General features: G+C 36.8%; 1 protein-coding gene across 2 annotated transcripts in view; it reads left to right on the plus strand.

Annotated features, from left to right (window-relative positions):
- Window positions 1-23,607, plus strand: part of PTPRQ (protein tyrosine phosphatase receptor type Q) — a 106,590-nt gene that overhangs the window by 40,759 nt on the left and 42,224 nt on the right. For both annotated transcript variants that reach the window (XM_035341315.1, XM_035341306.1), the window contains exons 24-27: window positions 2,567-2,708; window positions 4,633-4,902; window positions 13,964-14,296; window positions 21,141-21,262. In XM_035341315.1, coding sequence (XP_035197206.1) covers window positions 2,567-2,708; window positions 4,633-4,902; window positions 13,964-14,296; window positions 21,141-21,262 — 867 coding nt within the window. The remainder of the gene's footprint in view (window positions 1-2,566; window positions 2,709-4,632; window positions 4,903-13,963; window positions 14,297-21,140; window positions 21,263-23,607) is intronic.

Here is a 23,607-nt window from a genome sequence, read left to right on the forward strand (position 1 = left end):
TGTTTAGAGGTTTGCATTTTTTTTTTTTTTTACAGAGTAACAGAATAAATTTTAACTGACATAGAAGCTATAAAATTAGATGTAGAAATTGATCAAGGCATTTATGCCTGGTTGCTGGCATGGCATCAAATATGTGCCATGAACTGTAAGGGCAGCAAGTGAGACCAGGATTTCATCTCAGGTTTAGAAACTGTATAGTGAATTCTGTTCACCTGAGACATGGCTAAAAGTTACAGTGAAAAGTCATTGCTGCAGTCAGCTATGAGCTTAAGACATACAGTGTGAGGTACACTGTGATATTGTGATGACAAACTCCCTCAGCAGTTCAAGACTTAGCATGCAAGGGAAGTGCTTGTGCTGTTGTTAAGCTTATCCATTGCAGCAGTCATCCCCATGAGGTGGCCTTCTGTGCAGTCTTTGCAATCTATTCCCCATGGTGAATGAAGGGCTGTCATGATCCAGGTTCTTCCATGGTCCTTGGAGGGGGAGGGGATGCAGCATGCAGATATGGAAGAGGAAGAGAGCTCTATAGAGAGCGCTGCCTTTGGAATCATGTTCTTTGAGGGCTCATGAAGGCCACCAAAGGCCATGGTCTATCTGTGGCAGACTTAAACCCAATTAAATTACAGAAACTGGCAGCAGTATTTGAATACATCTGCTATGCTCCAAGTTTCTTCGTGTTATTTAAAGTAATGTTTCTTCATGTTATGTAATGTAGTGGCCAAGAAACTGGATTTAGATTGTGGCAGTGAGACAGGCAGAGCAATTTATTTAGAAATAGTGAAGTTAGGCACCATAATTCCCTGATGACATGAATCCCACAAAATGCTCACCAGATTTTATTGCTGAAGTTTAGCTCTCTCCCTGCTGCTGAGTCCTTCCAAAACATGCACAAAATATGACTTGCATGCTGTGTCCCCCGTAAGACCCTGCTAGAGAAGCCATTGAAGTAAGGGCTGGATAAACGGACAGTGAAGGGGACTGAAAACTGACTGAACTGCTGGACCAAGAGGGTGGTTCAGTGGTGCAAAGTCTAGTTGGAGGCCAGTAAGCAGAGTACTCTAAGGGTCAGTACTGCGTTCAGTCCTGCTTATCTTCATTAATGATCTGGATGATGGGATACTCTCATTAAATTTGTGGATGACATGAAAGCGGGAGGAGTGGCTGACTCATCAGAGGGCTGTGCTGCCATCCAGAGGAATTTTTACAGGCTGGAGAGGTGGCCTGACAAGAATATCATGAAGTTCAACAAGGAGAAGTGCAGAGTCCTGTACCTGGAGAGGAACAACTCTAGGCACCAGGACATTCTGGGGACCACCCACTTGCAAAGGAGCTTTACAGGAAAGGACTTAGGAGTCCTAGCAGACACCAAGTTTTACATGAGCCAGCAGTGTGCCCTTGCTGTAAAATAACCTAATGGTGGCCTGGGCTGCATTAGGCAAAGTTTTGCCAGCAGGTTGAGGGAGGTGATCCTTCTTGTCTGTTTGGCACTGGTGAGGCTATGCCTGGAGTGTTGTGTCCAGCTCTGTGTCCCCCAGTACAAGGGAGACTTGGACTTCCTGGAAAGAGTCCAGCAGAGGGCCACCAAGATGACAAAGGGACGGGAGCATTTCTCCTATGAGGAGAGGACAAGAGAGCTGGGACTCCTCAGCCTGGAGGAGTCTCGAAGGGGATCTTGTAAATGTGTATAAATACTTGAGGGGAGAGTGCAAAAAGGACAGAACCAGGCTCTTATCAGTGGTGCCCAGTGCAAGGACAAGAGGCAATGGGCACAAACTGGAATGCAGGAGGTTCCGTATAAACATTAGGAAGCATGTCTTCACTGTGCAGGTGATGGAGCACTGGTGCAGGCTGCCATGAGAGGTATCTCCTTCCTTGGAGATCTTCAAAAGCTGTCTGGACATGGTCATGGACAACCTGCTCTAGGTGACTCTACTTGAGCAGGAGGATTGGACCAGATGACCTCCGGAGGTCCCTTCCAACCTTAACCATTCTGTGATTCTGTGATTCTCTGAAAAACTGCTATGAGGAACTGAATTGGGTTTTAGGTCTTCATCAGTCTGTGTGTCTGACTCAGGTAAAGTAAGGGAAATATTGAGCTATGACCCATGACCTTTTCCATTGAAGACATGTAGCAAGAAAGTAGAAGGTGAGAGGGGGTGGATAAGGTGGTATGGAGATAACAAGAGTTCTCAGTATTGGTGGGGGAAAAAAAAAAAAAAAGAAAAAAGAAAAAAAAAAAAGACATGCGTGGAGTTAATCTGTTCTAAAAATGCTATGTAATTATGATACCATCCTTTGGCATATCTTCCTCACAATCTATATTGAAAGAGGGAGAGGAGAAAGGGAAGGAAGAATTTGACCCTGCATTCCTTTTAGTTGAGATCAGGGACTACTTTGACTGAAAGCTACTGAGAGTAGAAGAGGTAAGACTATAGCTCTAAATAACCTGTAGCAAAACTATAGAAAGACTGTATCTCTAGATCTCTTCATTTCAACATGTTCAAGGTGAGGCCCACAATGTTCACAAAGATTAATTGTGTACTAATAATTTTTCTTCTTTAAGAATGTTTCAGGTTCAGACAATGAGGCAAACGTTGTTGGATTAGAACCATTCAGCACTTACTTTATCAGTGTATCTGCATTTACCAGACTTGGGAACGGCAATCAGTTCAGTAATGCTGTCCAATTTACAACAATGGAATCAGGTTAGACATGACTTTTTGTGAGCTGCAGTTTTGTTCGTGTAGATTTTCCTTGTATTACTGAACAGCAACCTTCCTCTTCTCTGCAAAGAAAGTGTAACGTAACACTATCTCATTGTCTTCTGCTTGTGTTACACCAATTGCCATTCCTATTGTACCGGGTAGACTGGGTTTGAAGTTTGATGTCGGAAGTGTAGAATTAGAAATATCCTCATCTGAAATGAGAGGCTTATATGGCTACTATAAATCTTTTAATAGCATCACAGATAAAGGGAGGAAAATTAGATAGATATCAGACTTTGCAGATCAAAGCAATAATTCAGGCCCCTGTGGAAATAACTGAAACTTTAGCAGTATCAAAAACAACTGGACAAAAGATTGGCAAATGAACTGGAAATTCTATTAAACAAATGTAATTTTTAACATTTTTGATTATTTAATTTAGGAAGGGTAACAAGTCTCTAATTAAATGCATAATTTGTTACATCTTACTCTTCCTGACAACTGGGGAGGGCTGTGCAATATAACTGATTTAGTTAATAAATTATGTGCAGTTTTGTCATGTGCCATGCTGTTCTACTGTACAAGTGCTGTCAAAACCAGAGGACTGGTTTTGGATAGTGGCCCATGTCTGATCTCCCAAGTTCCCTTACAATGATAGCAAGGGAAGCAGAGGAAATATCAAAAGGTTCCAAATGGTGACTGTGATTTTTCAAGGTCACGCTTCCAGTGAAATATTATTTCCAGAGCTGATAAAACATCAGTGTTGGAAAAAAAAAAAAGAAAAAAAAAAAGAAAAAAAAATGTTTATTGTAGCCAGCTGTTAGAACACCATGAAAAATCTGGACCATCATTAAACTGGTTCATGTTGGTTGTTGGATCCCTGAAGATGGAAGCTGTCCTGTCCAAGAGCCACAGTCACTCCTCAGTTGTCTCATTCCACCCCTGACAGTCCATTCCCCTGGCACTTTCTTCAGGACTGCTGGAGAGACATTGCCCATGGAAGTGTGGTCCAGCCATTTTTAATTTTTTTCTCAGATTTGTGAAAAGACTATTCTTCAAACTGAAAAGACAATCGTTTTAAAGAGATTCATCTACCTTTGTGCAGTGATAGCTAACATGTTTCCTTTTATATCTGTTTCCTCAGTAACAGTCCTTTCAGTATATTATGGATTCCTGGACTTGTTTCAGTAGAGGAGATAGCCGGGGCCACCCCTTATTATGTATTCACTTTCTCTTAGCTAGCACAGCCAGCAATGTAGCCTTTTCTGAGATACTTTAATTCACTGTTCTATTTAATCAACTGTCCACACATAAATGCTCTATTTTAAGCATGATTTTAATATATGACACCTTTTATTAAATTTTTATAAGCATTTAAAATTTCTCCTACTAGAACCAGCAAGTAGATGGGGAGCAATAAGGTAATAGCATTGATATGGAAGCTCTGAAGCCTGCCTAGTGACTTATGTGCAGGTCATGCTTCAGCTGAAAGGACAGAGATATGATTCAGTGTCTAAAGAAAGAGAGCTAAGAGACAAATAAGAAATTTCTGCTGTTGATGCTATTGTGGAATGCATGAGTTTCACACTACTGTGTATGTTCTACTACATTTTGATTACAAAAACGTAGGGAAATATGAGATGTGAAAATAAAACTGGAGTACACAACAAGGAAAAAGACATATAGATGACCTCTTCTATGTCAAGTACTTTGATCACTCATGTTCATGCTATTCAGAAACAAACCATATAATAAGGACAAAGACATTTTTATTCTTTCAACACATTACAATACCTATTTGTCTGCCTCTGGACTGTTTAACCCTGTCTTTGATATTATGTCTGCCTCTCCAATGATATTGTTCTGTGAGTAAAATTTTAATTGTGTGGGAATATTAACCTCTGGTGTATGTGTATCTTTTAAGTCCCAGATGTTGTCCAGAATCTTCACTGTATTGCAATGAGTTGGCAATCGATCCTAGTGCAATGGGACCCCCCTGCTTCATCCAACGGTGTGATTACTCATTACATCGTAACAGTTGAAGGAAGTTCTACAAATTTTTCATCTTATGATACACTGCATATTTTTAGAAATCTGCTTTCTAATATTTCTTACCATTTTAAAATAAAAGCTGCAACATCTGCTGGTGATGGTGAAGAACAGATATGTAATGCCAGTACACTTCCAGAAAGAGGTAACAAATTACTGAAGCTAATTCTTTTGTTTAATTTAAATGATAATCATGAGGCAAGCAGGCCCAAAATATCTGCTTCACTACAGGCAGCTAAATCCTTTTTTTTGTTGTTGTTGTTGTTTTTTTTTTTTTTTTTTCTAAACTCGATTCTACTAGTGGATGGGAAGAAACAGGGCTTCCTCTTTCTCCTTTTTTAGAATACAGTGGGTCCCATCTTTTCTGGCTTATTGGAGATTTATGAACTCTACCTGGGTCATCTTTCCTCTTGTTAGCTCAGAAACTTCTGTCCATTGACAGGGTTCAAAATCCTCTTTTGAAGGAAGCATTTTTAAATATTAGAGATAACCATGCTTATATCTTACAGCAGTGGCTGGAAATATGTACTGAGGTTTCACTGCTGCGCTGAACATGGATGCATGTGAGCATGCATCTAAGAACACTTCTGAATTGCAATTGTAAATCTACACCCTTTGGATGGTGAAAAGTCAGTCCTGACTCATAGCTACAGTAGGACTGAAACTGAGGATGGGTGCCCAGACCGACAAGCCAATGCCTGATTAAAACTGGACTCATCCAAAACCAGAAAATTTTGGAGACAGGTTTATAGGAAGCATTTTACACTCTGGTACAGATGAGAACAGGAGGCTTCCTGAGTTGCCTACTTCATGGAAGGTGGAGAAAGGCTGCTGGTAGTGTCAAAGAAGCCTGACACCTGTGAAAGTTAGTTGTTGCAATTTCTGAGGAATTTGGGGTTGGATGTTAATTAGTGCTTGAGGAAACTCTGGAAAAACTGTGGATATGGTATTAGCTATGAGCTTGAAAGACAAACCACAAGCCTGTTGTGGTCTACATTATGTAGAGTTGTCCTAGCAGGAGAAAATAAAACAAAAACAAACAAACTTTATTTAACACGTGGCTGATGTATTTTATCACTAGAAGTTGTCTGAGTGAAGGGGTAATACTACAACACTAATTTTATTTTTTATTTTTTTATTTTTATTTTTTGATACATAAACTGCACAAACTCTTTCTTGCTGTTTTAGTATTTAGCCTACAGGTTGTTGCTTAGTCATATTTACAGCAAACTAGTTATTATTAGGACATTTCCTTTACTGTGTGTTTGCATGAATTGTTTTCTGGTGACTGGCTACAAGGAATTGGAGATTCATGGTTGGGAATGGAAACAGTTTTATAGCTGTTGTCAGCTTCTTATTTATGGTGGTCTAAGATTAGTCACAGAATATGTAGCCAGCACTGAGTCACTGACAATGCATTTATTTCTGACATAAAGTGAAATCGAATTTGGCTCAGTGTCTCACTGCATAGTGTTTGACCTTTACATTCTTACCAAGACTATTTGACTTTTTTTTTTTTTTTTCTTGTAGGTAATCGTGTTCATAACTGGGTAAAATTAAACATGAATCATGAAGATTAAATTTATGAGGAGATTAGTAGTGTTTTGTGTCTAATCTAGCTCCATTGTCATGGTAAACCACTTCTGCCAGGCTGCAGTATTACAAAAACTGTCGACTTTGTAGTGGTAATATTACTTTGTGTTTAAAAATATTATGTGATATATGAAAGACAATATAGCAAGCACACATGCAAAAATGATTTGGAATGTTACGACTGAATAGCTACCCTTGGATTATTTTCAAGGAAATGCATACATTAAAATTAAATTTCATTAGGGTTGAGTGAATTTTTAGAAGGGAAAAAGACCCATAAATTGATAGAATAGTTCTCAGAGACTGATTAAAGCTGTGCAGCTTTGGGTAGCTCAGAAATCTGGGGCTAGTGTAATTGCCATTCAGTTAAGAAAAAAAAAATAAAATAATTAAAAAGCCACTTGGGTGGTTCAAAGTATAAATAACCAAAAGAAAACTGCAGCTGCTGTCAATATTTTTAAATTTTATATTTTTCTTGATGTACTTCTTATTATTCTCTGAAAATATTAATCGTATTGATCATAAAAACTAACATGTGCAGAGTAATTTTTCTCTCATTACTACTGGTCCTATTAAGTCTTATAATTGAACACAGAAGCTTGGAACAAGTTGAGGACCACATTGTACTATGGTTACAGTCCTTACTATTTGTTTTCTGCTAAACAGAGATTCATTCATAACTTCCATTTAAATGAAATATTGCTAGGAAATTTTCCAAAAAACATTTTTAAATTTAATCTGAGCTTAATTTTGCCAGCCTATGATAAATTGTAGCTAACAGAAGTATGCTTTGTGGATGAAAAAGCAAAGTGCCTGAAAGGATTGTTAAGTTTCTTAGGTCATCTGGTGTGGATCTGGCAAATTAGCATCATCTGTTGTTACTTGTGCTAAAACATGCTTATTCTCTGAATAAGTGAACCTATAAAGATTCTGGTTTTGTACCTCTGAGTTGGAGATGCATACTAGAAAATATGGTAATCTTTCTCATTTAGGCTTGTGAGGAACACAAAATGTAGCATGGGCTTAAAACCTTCATACTCAAAGAAATGGTCTATTTCTACCACCATATATTCTTTTCATAGGACATGGCAGCTCAAGGAGTTGGGGTTGCATGAATTTCTTCATTAACTTGTAAAAAGAACTACAGATGCCCATAGTGCACTGAAAGAAACACTTAAGTCAGTACCATAAAGCAGTCTTGAGGGTCCCAAGCATGATGTGGAAGTGCAGTGTTTTGGCCTGGTTATCCAGAGGAATCAATTGTTACAGAGCCCCAGTATGGAAAATAGAAGAACTTTGTTCCATATCACTACTACAGATAAGAGAAGTATGTTTTACATGTTCAAACAGTGCTATAAGCTCACATTTCCAATATGTATTAAAGCAGAAGCATCAAAAAACATGGGGTAAATCATGACTAAGAATCTTTGGAACACTTCTTTCCAAGATGACTGAAACTACTTTCTTTTCCAGACTTTACTTTCTTAATAGTGTGGATCTTTTTTTAGATTTTCTCATTAGTATATATGTCCAAATGTAAGATAATGGCTTTGATGTTGATGGCAGGTCTTCACTAGACAAATGAAGCAATCGGTGGCTGCCAATGAATTTGCATTGATGTTATTTTTATAAGAAGTTGGATAAGAACAGAGGAATCATCTAGTGTAGGATGAAAGAACTTTTTTTGTAAGGACTAGGTCAACTCAGAACATAAAAGAAATGGTGGCGAGATATACATACAAAGCTGATGTTGAAAGCATTTTGAGGTCAAATATGTTGTTTACTGAAAAGTAGACAGTAGTCCAGTTTGTTGGTAAGCTAGGCATTCTTGATTTAAGACTCAAGAATACTGATAGTTATTCACTACTTTTCTAAGCTTAGTTTTAAGGTGTGCATTTATCCTTAGATATGTAAGATTTGATCTTTCATTCCTTAGACCCCACAGTTAGATACCAAATTTTCTAATGTTCTAGAGACTCAGAGATCTAGTTCAAGGAGGCTTTTTTAAGACGTGCTCGACTGTGCAATTTCCTTTAAAGCATGTCTGATAGTATCAGTCCCAAGTCATGGGAAAAATAGTCTAAAGTTTTATACATTTTTATGTTAGTAAAATCATCTGGGACCTATTTGCAATGTCCTTGTTCATACCAAGCAGGACCTTATCTCACAAGGAGTTAGCAATCCATACTGGAGTAGTATTTAGTATCATCAGGGATATCAGCTTAACCCAGGAAACTCCTTTGGGTAACAAAGCTTTCAAAAATTAATAGAGATAAGCAATACGGAATATTAATCTGCTTTTCCAATGCCTCAATTTTCTGAATATTATTTCATTGTGTGCACACTGCTATCTTTTCTACTTTGTTCTTCACTTTCCTTGTGTTGATACTCTTAATACCACCCAACAGACTTCTAGGCTGCCGCTGTTCTTTTAATCCAAACTCCAGCTACAAGCAGCTGTTCTGTAGGCAGAGTTTTTTTATTAACTTCGTTAGGAACTATGCCATATCATATTACTGTCTTCTGTTCCCGGCCCGTGCAGCTGTAGTCATTGCTTTCCACAGAAGTCTTTATGGAAAGCCGTAACTGCTCTCTTTTCTCAGTAGATTATTTTGTGTGTCCTTTGCTGCCCTTAGGTTATCTTTGCATTGCAAATAAGATTTTTTCTACCAAGTGTTTCTGTTGCTTTAAACTAGTTCCACTGGCCCAGTTCGTCTTTATCTGAGTCTTTGTACAGTCAGATTCATTTAGATTCTCAAATAAAAAGTTAATCTCAGAGCAGTCTGCCAACTTTGGAAGGGCTGATTAGCATTGCAGCCAGACGAGCATAGGGAACTGGGGCCAAGATCTGTGAAAGTAACTTCTATTTAGGTGCTTAACTTCCTGTCAACTTCAGTAGGAGTTCAGGCACGTAAATAGGTTTTAGAAGCTTAAAATCCCATGTGGATCTGGCTCCGGGCACTTTTCCTTGGAGTTTGGCCATCATGTGAACAATGGTGGATGAACCTGAAAACACCTCATTCCTCCTCCTGTCCAGAAAAGGAATTACCAGCATTTCACAGCCAGCCTCTCTGCCGGCATCCTGGCTGGCTTTCAGAAGCTGAATTAAAAGCTATTATATTGAAAACTATAGAGTACATTGCACCAAAAATTACAGACTTTGAAAACCTGCTTACACCCAAAGGTAAATGATTTATAGCAAATGCAATAGAATTGGATAGGGAAAGACTGTTGGGTGAATGATGATGAACTTAAGGGATCCTACCCGTGATTCCCAGGGAATTTAAATATGCGATTAGCACTAGAATTCCCACAAAGTAATCAGGATACAGACATGGACAATTTGTGACCTAGATCACCCCAAGCACATCTTTTCAAGGCTTTTTCTTTAAATGCACCTTTCTGGAAGTCAGGAAGAATAATAGTTTCTTTTAGGCTCGTAACAAAGTGGGAGTATCCTAGAGCAGATAGACAAGTCTTTGTTATAGTTATTTAATCTGAATTTTAATCTGAAAGAATAATTCACAGATACAATTTTTGGCTTCAGTTGCTTTTAGTGTGAACAGTGATCACTTCATCATAGTTGAGTCATGTTTAGAAAATTTAAACAAGCTGCATGATTACTCTAGGAAGCATGGAATGGTTTGTTCAAATCAGTACCATCTGTGGAGAGAAGAAGTTGGGGAAATTTTAGTCATTCTTGAGGAATGGAAATCTGATTCTCCATGCTGGAGTAATTGTAATCCTCTTTGTATCTGTAACCCAATAGCATAGTTGTCTTGAAATTGTCTCGTCGAACACAGTCATCAAGTGCAAGAGAGACTGTGCCACTGGGTGTCACTGCTCTTTGCAGCACCCTTGTGATTCACTCCAGATTCAGATCTCAGCTTTTCATTTGCTCTAACAAAGATCACATTTACAGTTCATTTTTTTCTATTCAAGACATGAGATAAAATGAACTAGATTTTAAGCTGATATTAAGGCTCTGATTCCATTTTAAAGATCTGTCTAGGTGCTGGCACAGAAAAATTTCCTGTGTCCTCTACTGAGTAGGTTTTTTGTAGGTTAGAAATAGTTCACATATATGTGTCTGAGTAAACTGGGAAAAAAAAAAAAAAAAAAAAAAAGTGACATAAAAAGAAATAAATGCTTTTGTATGTAAGAAGTCTCTGTCTAATATATCTGTTATGGTATCTGTTATGGTTATACCTGCAATCTTATCTTTCCGAATGGTGGGTTTGCTGTAGTATTACTCACTGGGATAATCACAAAGATTATCTCCAGCCTTGTGAGGGTAATTTTATGGGCTCTGTTGTCAGTGGGAAAAAGAACCCTTCTCTAGGTAACAGATGGAAAGAGAAACAGTTTTTCTTCCCTTCCTTCTTTCCCCTGCTCTCTGGGAGTTTGTCTCTTCCCACCAGGTACATGGAAAGCTCAAAGAGGCTGGCATTATTAGAATGTAGCGGTGTGTGAGAGCCCACAAATCACAGCCACTGATATTTTTCCTGAAACAATTTGTAGTTCTATCAAACAGCCAAGCATCTTTTCTGCCTTTACGACAGCATTGTTAGCTCTCAGGTCTTTAAAATACCATTCAACCCAGTTGAAAGTGGTAGACCAGTATACTCTCCTTGAGAAGAAAAGCCCACTCTGCTGGCTAGCACGCGACTTCTACCAGCAACTCACATCTTCAGCCTGTCTAGTTTTAGATGCACAGAGATGGCAGTTGTGCCAGATGTGGATCTACCAGCTGTACTTTGGGAATGGGTATATATTTCCACCTTCCTTTTGGCACCCAACAATTAAGCAGTTGCTATGTACTTTATCCCAAACCTCTGATACTAAGTTTTCCCTTTATTATATTCAGACAGACACTTGTGGTTCTGCTTTTCTACCAGGATCCTTGATTATGGTAAGATCTATATTGCTTTTTAAAACCTGCTCTTTTTAAAATCTTATGATGAAGAGTCATCAGAATATATTGAATCATTTTTCCTGTCCCCAGGCAGAAAGCTTTAAGCTCCATGCAGGGTAGGTTGTGCTTTTTTTTCAGTATTTAATCCTGTCTTCCATTTAAATGGAAGTCTTGTCCAATAATCAGTTTTCAGCAGATGGAAGTTAATAGTGTTAGACTAAGAGGCATTAGGGCCAGTTGTTTTGATCTCCATGTTGCTTCCTTTCACATTTTTATTCCAAGCCATCCAATGGTGGGTGTTCCCATCAAAGCAGAAGCTCCTAGTCGCGTGCCTGGAATGGTTAGGTCATATTCTTTATCAAAAAGAAGAAGAAAAAAATAAATAAATAAAATAAAAACGAATAATCTCTTCTGACTGATGGAATTTTCTTAAATTATCTTAATTTGGATCTGATCTGATGTCTTTGGAACTGCTAACTCTTGATTTTTCACTTCCTGGAATGTATAGCATTGGGTCTTAAAAACATTTTATTTTAATTCAAGTTCAGGCCAAGACTTGGTGATAACTTTTATTTCAGTCAAACAACTTTATCCATTCTATCTCAAATTTTATCACCATCATAACAGAGTGTGTACAATTAATATTCTTTACAGTATCTGAACAGATATAAACAACCTATATTCTAATAGAGTACATGAATTTTTAAATAAGGATACAGAATTTTCATAAAAATTATTGAACATTTCTGCGCCTTTATCTTCCAGCAACTAATGGATAAACTAAAACTTTCCATGTAATTTGCATAAGTAGCAACTACAGTTTATAGAACTATTAAGAAAATATTGCAGTGCTTATGTCTCTTCCAAGTGAATAAATTGAATATTACCTCTCCAAAACTGTGATCAAGCAAGAAGGTTTCTACCTAGGTTGTTTTTATTTACTACTTCGTGTACTTTGCTTCTCTTCGTGGTAATAACAACAGAGCAAAATGATTTTAATTTTGATATTATAGAGTATTATGGTGAAAGTTGGCACTGACAGTTAGCTTTTGGTCTGTGTCTACTTAGTAGGCTGCTCAGTAGGCTGGGAGCGTATGGGGCTACTGTGTGCTCTGATAGAGGAAGTCCTCACAGCTCTTCTGTCCTGCAGGGTCCACCTTCTTTGGGTTCATTTGAAGGGGTTTGGATTTCTCAACTTTTTCATTGTTAGAGCTTGGTTTGACTCTGAATCTACATCTCTTTCTTGTTAAATATTCACATCTAGTGGAGAGGCTCCAGCTTGTTCCATTATGATGATGTTTTATGAACAAATTGTTGCAGATGAAAGCTGAGTTCAGACATTACCATAAGGCTGAAAAAAAGAAAAAAACCTTTCTCTTTCTTCCCCAGTAACATGGGCTTGGGATCCTTTTATTCTTTATGTAAGCCTTGGGGCTTCTTCAGTTTCAGTTTGAGGATATATCATGTGTTTTCTTTTACCAGTGATACTTCTTCCCCCAAAAAGGCTAAAGCACTCTTTAAAGCTAAGTGCACAAAATGATTTCTGAGCTGATTTCTCTGCACAGTTTTTGCCATAGAGTATTAGTATTATCTTACAGAGGGTCTTAGAGATAATATTAGCTTACTGTATGACTATTTGACATAGCACAAAACCATATGTTGCATCTAGTCTGCAAGAGCTGAGAGTACACTGTTGTCTTAATATAGATATGGATGAATGTGTGTGTGTATCTATGCCCTACTTCTGTCTCCATGCGCATGAATATAAATCTGTGCTTACGCATGTATACATATGCATTTAAATACATGGAGGCAAACTTTATGGGAATTTTTTTTTTTTTTCCTTTTATTGCCATGTTATTTAATCGTTCCTGTTTTTGTTGCTGTTGTTGTTGATGTTTTGTTTTCTTCTCTTTTGTTTTTTGATTTGTAGTTTAATGAACAGCTTGTAAAACAGCTACATTGTGTATGTATTGATACTTTCCATTCAGAAGGTGAAACAGGATACAAAATGAAAGCTGGAGGTGTTGTTTGAGGATTTCATATGTTACAAAGAGAGAGGGTTACAAAAGAGTATTTCTAAGTGAGAGGTGAGGAATCTCAGTTAGCAAGAGCAGTAAGAAATGCTGTGGGTAGGTCAAAAATAACTTCGCTTGATGCTCCCTCCCCGAGTTGAGACATAACCCCAAATGTAGTAACAGCAATGTCACACCTCTCAAAGCTTGCCTTGCATGCCACAGTTAAAAGTATTTGCCTTTTTCAAAAGCTATAGTACATGTTTCCCACCTATATATGTTTGGAGTAGGTTACACCAATGGAATTGTTCCTTATTAACTATAGGGACTTGAATCTGGTTCATCAGATGTGCTTATTAAAATATTTTTAAAACACTGCTTAAAAAGTTGCAAAAATTTTCATTCGAATTAAGATATCATATAATCATAAAATATTCTGAGTTGGAAGGAAACCACATTGATCACTGAGTCCAGCTCCTGGCTCTACACAGGACCACCAAAAATCAGACCCAGTGTCTGAGAGCTTTGTCCAAGCACTGTTTGAACTCCAGCAGCTCAGTGCCATGACCATTTCTCTGGGGATCCTGTTCCAGACCACACTCTTACTGGAGAAACTTTTCCTAACATCCAGCCTGAACCTCCCCTGTCCCTGTTGTATATCTTACACATGTTTTAATTTGTAGTTCCTAGTGCTCCCAGGGATATTGTTTTTTCCAATGTGCAATCAACAAGTGTGACCTTGAACTGGAGATCACCGAAATCTATCTTTGGCTACTTTCAAAACTACAAGATTACCACACAGCTACAATCCATCCACTGCAGTGACTGGGAAATTAAGGAATGTATTGAATATGAGATGCATCAATATTTATATGAAAACATGGTGGATGACAAGATAGAAAAGACTGTGTATGGACTAAAAAAATACAGATGGTACAGATTTGCAGTTGCTGCCAGTACAAATGCTGGATATGGCAGTTCTTCACCTTGGATTTCTACACAAACACTTCCTGGCTGTAAGTAAGGATATTTGTCATATGTCATATTGCTGTTACAACGTGTATGACAATGTGGTCATCTAAATAATCAAGAACACTTAGTAGAAGTTATTTCTTCATAGACCTATAATATTGGTTTTATTGCAACACTTCAAGTACAAAATATGATATAAATCATTTGGTAGGTATGTACTCTTCACACTACTTCAGATTTTAATATCTTTTATTAACTATACTATATACTATATACACTGTTTGCTCAACAGCAATTTAATTTCTCAGCCCTAGTCTGCCTCTAGAGTTGGTAAATGTGAATTTTGTGTACTTTTGGTTGATAGGCTGTTTTCAATTCATCGTCATATGTGGGGTATGTCAATGAAAAGTAGTCTTTTTTTTTCTTTTTTTTTTTAAATTCTTTGACTAAACCCTGTTCACTAATGTAGTAACACTTTTCTGAAGTTCTGCTGCATGTTCCAGTCAAAGGAACATAAAGAGTATTTTCAGAGGAATTAAGATTTCTTTTCAATACCATTATCTACCTAAAGAGATTGCAGATCAGAGTAGCCATGTAAGACACAGATCTTTCATGCGTCAGCTGAGGTTTCAGTTTCCAAAGAGGAGTTAATTGTCACAGATATGTTGTCACTAGATATTTGAGAGAAAAGGACATGAAACATAAATTATTTAGGCAGTTGACATGGGGACATATAACCTTTCCTACCAGTCCAGAGCCAGCCTAGGTCAGAGCACATTTGAGATCTGGCCTTTGGTCTGTGTGGAGCAAAAGAGAACCACCATGAGTGACCCGACTAAATCACAGCTCCTCCACTCCATTCCTCTTTCACAGTAATCTTAGTAGAGACCAAGGAATTAAATATCTGTGTACCAAAGACTGTTCAGTGGTCCACCAACTTACTTTGTTCCTTTCTTGTTTTTACAATCATGTGATGTGAATGTGGAAAGCTTTTTTATTTGTTCCTCATGGTATCTGTGCACCTCTGTCCTTAAATACCTCATAATTTTTCTGCGAGGTAAAGAAAATTGTCATCTTCATTTGCAGATGAGAAACTGCAGTAGAGAAATCCTAAGCCCAAACATAGAAAGAGATTTGGACACTGTGAAAGTGAACTTCACAATAACCCATTTTTCATATAGAACACAGAAGCAGTCCTTTGGACTGAAAAGTACTGAAATCAGCTATGGAGTCATTCTCATGTGTGCTGACTCTTTGTCCAGTGTTTTTTTGGGGGGATGTAAATAAATACAATATTATAAATGAAAGTAAAAATAAAAATTAAAAAAAAAAAAAAAAGAAAAGAAAAGAAAACATGACTCCAGATGGAGCAGGAAATAGCTAAAAGAAGCTGTGCAACTTGTGAGCCAGCACTTCTAAGAGATTTCGTACTATAAGATAGATAGATCTCTGCTGCTGAGATGTCATAGAATGAATCACAGAATGGTTTGGGTTGGAAGGCACCTTAAAGACCATCTGGTTCCAGCCCTCCTGCCGTGTTCAGGGACACCTCCCACCAGACCAGGTTAGCCAAGGCCCCATCCAGCCTGGCCTTGAACGCTTCCAGGAATGGGGCATCCACAGCTTCTCTGGGCAACCTGTTCCAGGGCCTCACCATCCTTTGAGAGAAGAGTTTCTTCCTAATGTCTAATCAAAATCTACTCTTTTTCAGTTTAGAGACATTAGCTCATGTCCTATCACTGCATAAGCTTTTAAAATGTCCTTCCCCAGCTTTGGGCCCCCCTTAAGTACTGGAAGTCTGCCATAAGGTCTTCCCGGAGCCTTCTCTTCTCCAGCTCTCTCCGCCTGCCCCCATAGGAGAGGTGCTCCAGCCCCCTGATCATCCTTGTGTTCCTCCACTGAACTCCAACAAGTCCATATCCATGCAAATACTTTTATTCCAAAAGATGTTGCCAAATTTAGGAAATTTAGGGATTTAAAGCAGACAGAGAGGCAGATAATCAAAACACGTGATCACATAAAGGTAGGATCATCTTTATGATTTTCTGTCCAGACAGTGTCAATTTGGTTTAAGAAAGAACTAGTTTCTTATCAGTCCCACTGAGGATTGGAAGTTAAAAAGCAGAAAAGTCTCACTGGACAGCACAAACCATTTCCATGCTGATGCAGTGTTCTCAGCACTAGGTTCCCAATGTGCTCTATTAGCCTGTTTAAAAACATTTATAGAAGTTAAGTTCCACCAGCCCAGATGTGAGCAGCACCTGGCCTGTGTCTATGGTGGGAGAAGAGGGCAGCAAACCCATTACCTGTGACCTAAATCAATGACACGTAGATGAACTGCCTATAAAACATACTGCCCCAGAGTCAAGGGAGCATGGGCAGTATTCCAGATATCATGGCTGGGTGCTGCTCTTTTTCCTGGGGTAATGGCAATCAGCTGAGGAGGAAAAAACAGGAACAAGGCATGTCACAGCTGGGTAGCCAGCTGGCAGTTTCAGCAGTGCCAAGACCCTCCCTGAGCAGTGGTTGGACTTTGTGAAAGGCAGGACTCCAGCTACCCGACCGTATACATCCCACAGACTAGTCTGTAAAAATATCATTAAATAGATTAAGAAATTTTAGTTCTTCTTTTTCCTTTGCAAAGGTTACTCCCTGTAGCAGAGAAGAGAAATTTGGGAAGTGGATAAAAAAAAAAAAAAAAACTTGTCCAGTTCTCTGGGAAGCCCTGCAGAGTGCATTTGTAGAACAGGTGTAGCTCCCCCTCTCCTCTCCCTTGTGGACTGAGCCAAGCATCCTCTGGATTAGTCTGCTGGTACCCAGCCAATATATATGGTTTGTTAGGGCTTAAGGGTGCTTAGATGCTATGTAAAATAGCCTGAGTACTTACCCCCTAAAATCAATGGGAGTTATGTTTGCAGATTTGAGGGCAGAAGTTAGCCACCATTCTGATTTTATAGAAATGCCTCTGTAAGACATTGCTTCTGCCAACAAACAAACAAACAAACAAAAAAAACACACACATTACCTTGGTAGTGAAATAATACTCAAATGATTTTGCTTCAGAAATAATTGGGGACTCAGAAAAAATTTGTTTCTCTCAAGCCTATAGTTATATTCAGGAATTTATAACATTTAAGCAAATAACTGTTAGACTCAGTTCCAAGAATATAAAGAGATGAAATCTTGATAACAACAATAACTAAAAATACATAACATAAACTGTAAAGATATTCTTTACATTTTCAAGTGCTGAGTATTGGACTGTTGTGCTACAACAGCAAAAGCTAATAATTCTTAATATCCAATGACAAAGGTGAGGATCTTTAATTCTTTATTTCAGTTGTTCATTATGAAGGTAAACTTAAGGCTAAAGAAATTATTTTTAAGATGCTTCAACTCGCATGTTTCAAACAAAAAATAGTGGCAGTGTTCCGTACTGAAAGAAGTTATAGTGTTACTCTGTGGAAAATGTTAGAGGTTATGCAGTACAGTACAGTTCTCACAACCAGATAAACTATTCAGCCTTCTGTCTTGCAGATTATTCTCACAGGAACTGTCCTACTGTCTCATAAACTAGTTTGATGGCACTGTTATTGCTTAGCTGATGGATTACCTAAGAGCCAAATCTACTTTGCAAGATGAAATATTTTCAACATAACTTAGATTTATATAGTTACCAGTACAGGAGATCATAGTGCTGTGTCACAGTAAGGGAAAGGGCAACAAATGTTTTTCATAACTAAGGGAACTTTGTTCCCTCACACCTGCTCTTCCACTGAGTTTCATTTTTGTATTTATAAGGAGAATAAGATTGGCTGAATTCATACTTTCTAAGGGAAAAAATCACTTTGAAGGATGGATGTTAGCTGTTAAACGAAGGGCAGTGAGATCATTGAACTTATTTTGGATCTCATACAGTTAAACAATGCAATGCTTTTTGGTAAACTTCCAAGTCTCCTAATGCCAGGATATACTGAGATACAAAGGAAAATCCCAGATGTTAGAATGTCCCATGAAGGATACAACAAAGATGCATGGGGCAGAGAGTTATGCTACCTTCTTTCCCAGTCCCTGCTGAAACCCAGTTGCTTGGTACACTTCAGAAAGTATTTTTGTGTGGTGAAAAGTTTTGGTTGTGTACCAGACAGATTTTGCCTGAGAGAATTTGGTTTTCTGTGTTCCTTTCATTCTCTCAAAACTAAATATTGGAGAGTAAGTATGGCCTAGTATAAGATACTAATGTTTCAGTTTACATAAAATCAACCTATGTAATTATAAAATGAAATAAGTGAGCTTCACACTTAAATTTTGTTGGGAAAAAAGACAAAGGACTGGGCTTAACCAAACTGGCAAGCATGAATTTATGTTAGAAGATTGGACTATTCAGACTTATTTTTGAGGATTATCCTAAATGATGGGCTATCCAGACTTATGTTTAAGCTAACACACTTAACTGCTGCCTTAGCATCAGGACACAGATGGATGGGAAAGATGACCCTGACCTCCATAAGACCCACATTCCTCTGCAAGGATAGAAGCATGATAATCAGGAAATGATGGTTATTAGTTACAGAAAATGCATTATTGTGAAAACCAGGAGAAAAGTGCTTATGAGAGGAAGTGATTGGATTATGGCGGAATGAGAGAATAAGTCTAGGTCATTTCTACTGAGTAAATTGCTGTGATTTATAAGAGAAAGGCTATAGTGATACCATGGACTTGTATTGACTGGGATTCATTTCACAAACAAACCTAAATCAGAATATGGCAGTTACCTACTGAAGCAAAACATTTTTAGAAAGATTCTTTTTGTGAAACATGAGGCTTTCAGACACATTTCATTTGCTAGTTGCCTATCTAAGTATGCAGCTTATTTCAGAAAATATTTAATTTTAGTATCATTCAGTTGATGTCTGATATTGTACTTTTCATGATGAAAATGAACCAGGTATTAATGCTTACATGTATTTTAGATCAGTGCCTTAAGTACAGTATGCTCAATTAGAATTTTATTGAAAATAACTCAAAATGTGTCAAGCAGAACATGTATATGGAAATAAAGTAACTTCATATTGGATAGTTTGTAGATTAGGTTATGCTTAAAGTCATTTCATGCCATCATTGTCTAATGAATAAGTGTAAAATGGCTTCAGGGAAAAGAAAAAAAAAAAAAAAAAAAAGAGAGAGAAATTAAATGCTCCATTAATGCTATAAAAGAGTAATGGAAGTTCATTTATGGAAACTTGGTAGGTTTGGAAATGAACAAAGGCTTGAGAAACTATATACAGTTTTATACTGTTTATCAGAAAGTTCAGTTGGGATGAAGATATGAGCACTACCACATTAATGAAAGTACCGTTCACAGTAAAAGTCACTGTTTGAACAATATGTATTACCTGAAAAATAAGCTTAATTTGCTCTAATTTTTAGGGGAACAGTGCTTTCAGCACCCCTTATGTATTTTCATACATAGTTCATTCAGTTACTGTCTTCATTCAGTTGTTTGACCCTATTCAGTATTTTAGAGGACTGCTTCCAATGGCTGAATTTGATCCTCCCTACAAAGTCTAGTATATTCCTGCTAATCCTGGCACACCACTCTACCTCCTATATCCAATATCCTGAACTCTTAACAGCACCTTCTCAGCTCCCAGTTTTTCCTGCTTTATTCTGCAAACGTGGTGGAAAATGTGCACCTTCACAGTGTAAAATCTCTCCTTGTGAGGCTTCACAACTAATTTCAATAGTTACATACCTTCTTCTGTGCTATTTTTTATTTTCCTAATATTTTCTACCCAACAAGCTAAGTAACTTTGAATACACTAAAATTTTCCTCATAAAACTCTCTGACAGACTGTTTGCTGTTATGTGTTAATCATCATTGTAATTTTTGTGGTAGATAAAAAAAAAAAAAAAAAAAAAAAAAAAAAAAAAAAGGCAGCTTGAAGCCAAGGAATTATATAGAAATCTGTTGTGGCTTCTGTAACACACTGTTCACTGATATATGTCACAGTTGTCTTTTTTGTAGTAGACAAAAAAGGAAGGCACCATGGAGCAAATTTATGGCATTATATACAAAGCTGTTGTCCATTTTATTTCAAATTTTAGCATCCCCAAATTCACCACAGGCATTAAGGAAAAGTAATGCCACTTACTCTATGACTTGCTGTATTGTTATATGAATTCAAGAAATTAATTAATTACTCATTTATGAGTCAGAAATAACTAGGTGAATTCACGTATCACCATGACAAAAGGAAATTTTAGGAAACCCTATTTTTTAATGTGATAATTCTTCCTTTCTTACAATTCCTGTTAGTTTTTGGTATGTATTTCCAGAGTTTCTCAACATGTTAAGAGTAAGTGAAAATGTAACCTAGATTTTTTTTTCTGTATATATTTTTTCTACCAGTACTGTCCAACATTGTTGGAAATCTTTTCCAGCTCACAGAAGACCTTGTATTTTGATAATTTCTTGTTCTTTGCATGATCAGTCTGGCATAAACCTTCTCCTGTATATTATGCATGTCTATTCATGTAAATAGCTATATATATATTTTGCTTGTGTAATTCAAAGTGCATGCAATCAACCTGTAACAATAGAAAAAAATAAACACTGTTTTTTCCTGTTACAATGATGTTGCAGGCATTTAAGACACTATAAATGCTGTGATACATTTAACAAAAGCTGTGTTTCTAAATCCCAGTGATTACTTTATAAATGACATTAAAAAAATGTTGTAATTATTTAAGCAGTCTGCAATAGTAAATTTGTGAAAAAGTTTTATTTTCAAGTAGAAAAAGAATCTCTACTGGCTGCTAAAATTGCTGGTTTATTTCTTGTGAACTTCTCTGGCTGCGATTCACATAAGTATTTTTTTTCTGTAGCTCCAGATGGTCCTCCAGAAAATGTGACTGTGTTAGCTACATCTCCTCACAGTATTAATATCAGCTGGAGTGAACCTGTCGTCATTACTGGACCAACATGCTATCTCATAGACATTACCTCAGTAAGACAACTCTGTTTTATTTTTGATAATAATATGGATGTTTAGTGATATAAAAACTCACAACAGATTATTTTTTTAATGGAAGTTATAGGATAGACATAAACTGGAGTGAAAAATGGTATGACTGAAGCGTCCATTTTCACATAAACTCCACCAAAGAATTCATTACACGTTTATAAATTTCTTAATGGGAGATAGATTAATTAATTGATATGAAAGAATACGTGCTAATAGATCTTGCACAATAAAAGGTTTAGTTATTATTGTATGCAGCAAAACAATAGCTGAGCTTTGCAGAGGTGTACCTTCTTCCAACAATAATGATATTGTTTACCAGTAAAAATGATAATGACTTATTTTTGATCCAAAGAAAAAGGTCATTGTCATAATTTTACAGATGAGTGGAGACCCTAGCAATCAGAGGTGACTTGTACGAAGTGCATCAGAGGGCCAATTTTAAAGTCAAACCAGATTTTTCATTTTCCACTTGGTACTCTGTCCATCAAATTAACTGTATTTGGGTAGCACAGCAATAACACTTCTTTCTTCTCGATCTTTATAAGCAAAAAAGGCCTGACATAAGAGAAAATCTTTAATGGCCTTTTTCTTTTCATCCTGTACTGCCCTTAAAACAACCATTAATAAACCACAAGTCATTTCATGCCCTGCAGCAAGATATGGAACTTTCAGTTTGAGCACACAAGAAGTTTTAAGTACAATAGAGATTCACTGAGAGATCAGAAATTATACAGGGCTATCAGTGTAAAAGGGAAGGAGTTTACTAGACTATAGTAAGGAAAACTTGCTGTTTGCAGCTTCAGAAATTCTGCCTCAGTCTATTAGATTATGGGGAAAAAATAAATAATGCTACAAACTATTTAAAGACCATATATAGAAAGTTTTCTCTTCTCTGAGAAAAAAATATTATTGTCTATACATTTTAAAGGTTTCTAAGTGAATCATAAGGATTACAGATATGCTAAAGTATTAATGATGAGATTTTTGTGCAATTAAAATTTATAAGGAGAATAGTAAAAAAGTAACAATTTTTAAAAAAACTCCTCAGTATAGTTACAATGGAGAGTAATGTGTACTGCTGTTTTTCCTTTCTTAAAATTGATTCTAGAATATGAACAGCACATACATAATGGAAGGAATGGTTCCTTGGCCTGTTAGGCAGTACACGAGAAATTAGATAACCATCTGTATTCCACCCTTCCTAAAGTTAGAAAATACTTCTTTCTTGTGAAAATTTCCTGTCCCTTTTATCTAAATTTCATGATAATACATAAATAGTAAAACTATTTTTCAAGCTTTTAATAAAACTTTCAAATTAAAATATGAAAGATTGATGGTTTATATGCAATATTTAAACATTTTATGGATTAAACAAACTATTCCTCTTCTGTCTGCTAATTCCTAAATTATAAACAAGGGGTCATCAGACTGCACTATGAAAATGTTATGAATACCTGAAGTTACAGTAAAATTCCTTATTAAGATGAACTATGGAATTTTTCCGGTCAGCATTTAGAATAAACTTAAAAACCCATTTTGATATGGTCAATTTGTTGGAACTTGTTTTTGTTTTTAAAAAGTTGTATTTTTCCCCCAAATATATTTCAATTATGCCATTTTATCTTTAGGGATTTCTTGTTACCTTATGTTATCTTTCTAATAATCAGTAGCTACAGGTGTCAGTTCTGTAGATAATAGTATAGTACTTAATAGACAAATCTACTACTTCCTAAAGGCCAATATACCTGTCACAATATTTTTGCAATGAAAATTTGAATGTGTCTTATTTCCCCAATGGGAACTTTTTGTGAAGACTCCAAATTCCACAAAATTCTGTATGTACAAATTTATTCATTTTAGTTCTCAACTGAGTGTTTTTAAGGATTTACAAAAATTGGCTCACAGAACAGAATAATTTCAGATTTCTACTCTGACATATTTATTCTTAAAAGGCCTTAATTAGTATTTTTTAATAATGTATTTGGATTTTATAAGGCAAATGGAACCAAATCACACAACTTTAGAAAGAATATAAATATAATGATGCACTGTTGTGGTGGTATTTTAGCTCTACTGTAAATATTTATATGCCAGATTTTTGATAGTCAGATAGGAAAAGCCCTTGATGGCCATCCCAGGAAATGAATGTCTGTTTAGTCCATCAGAAAGTTTAGTTCAGGTTAATTCTCAGTGGGAATAGATGCATATCTGTCAAATAAAAGGTATGATTGAACTATTCTAATGTTTTAGCAGCTGTGTTTAATACAGATTACATCCAGTGGGAAAACTACTGTACAGCTTCCTAATCCTCTTTTCAAATAACATAC

The sequence above is a fragment of the Oxyura jamaicensis genome, chromosome 1, assembly GCF_011077185.1.
Source record: "Oxyura jamaicensis isolate SHBP4307 breed ruddy duck chromosome 1, BPBGC_Ojam_1.0, whole genome shotgun sequence".
Taxonomy (NCBI): domain Eukaryota; kingdom Metazoa; phylum Chordata; class Aves; order Anseriformes; family Anatidae; genus Oxyura; species Oxyura jamaicensis.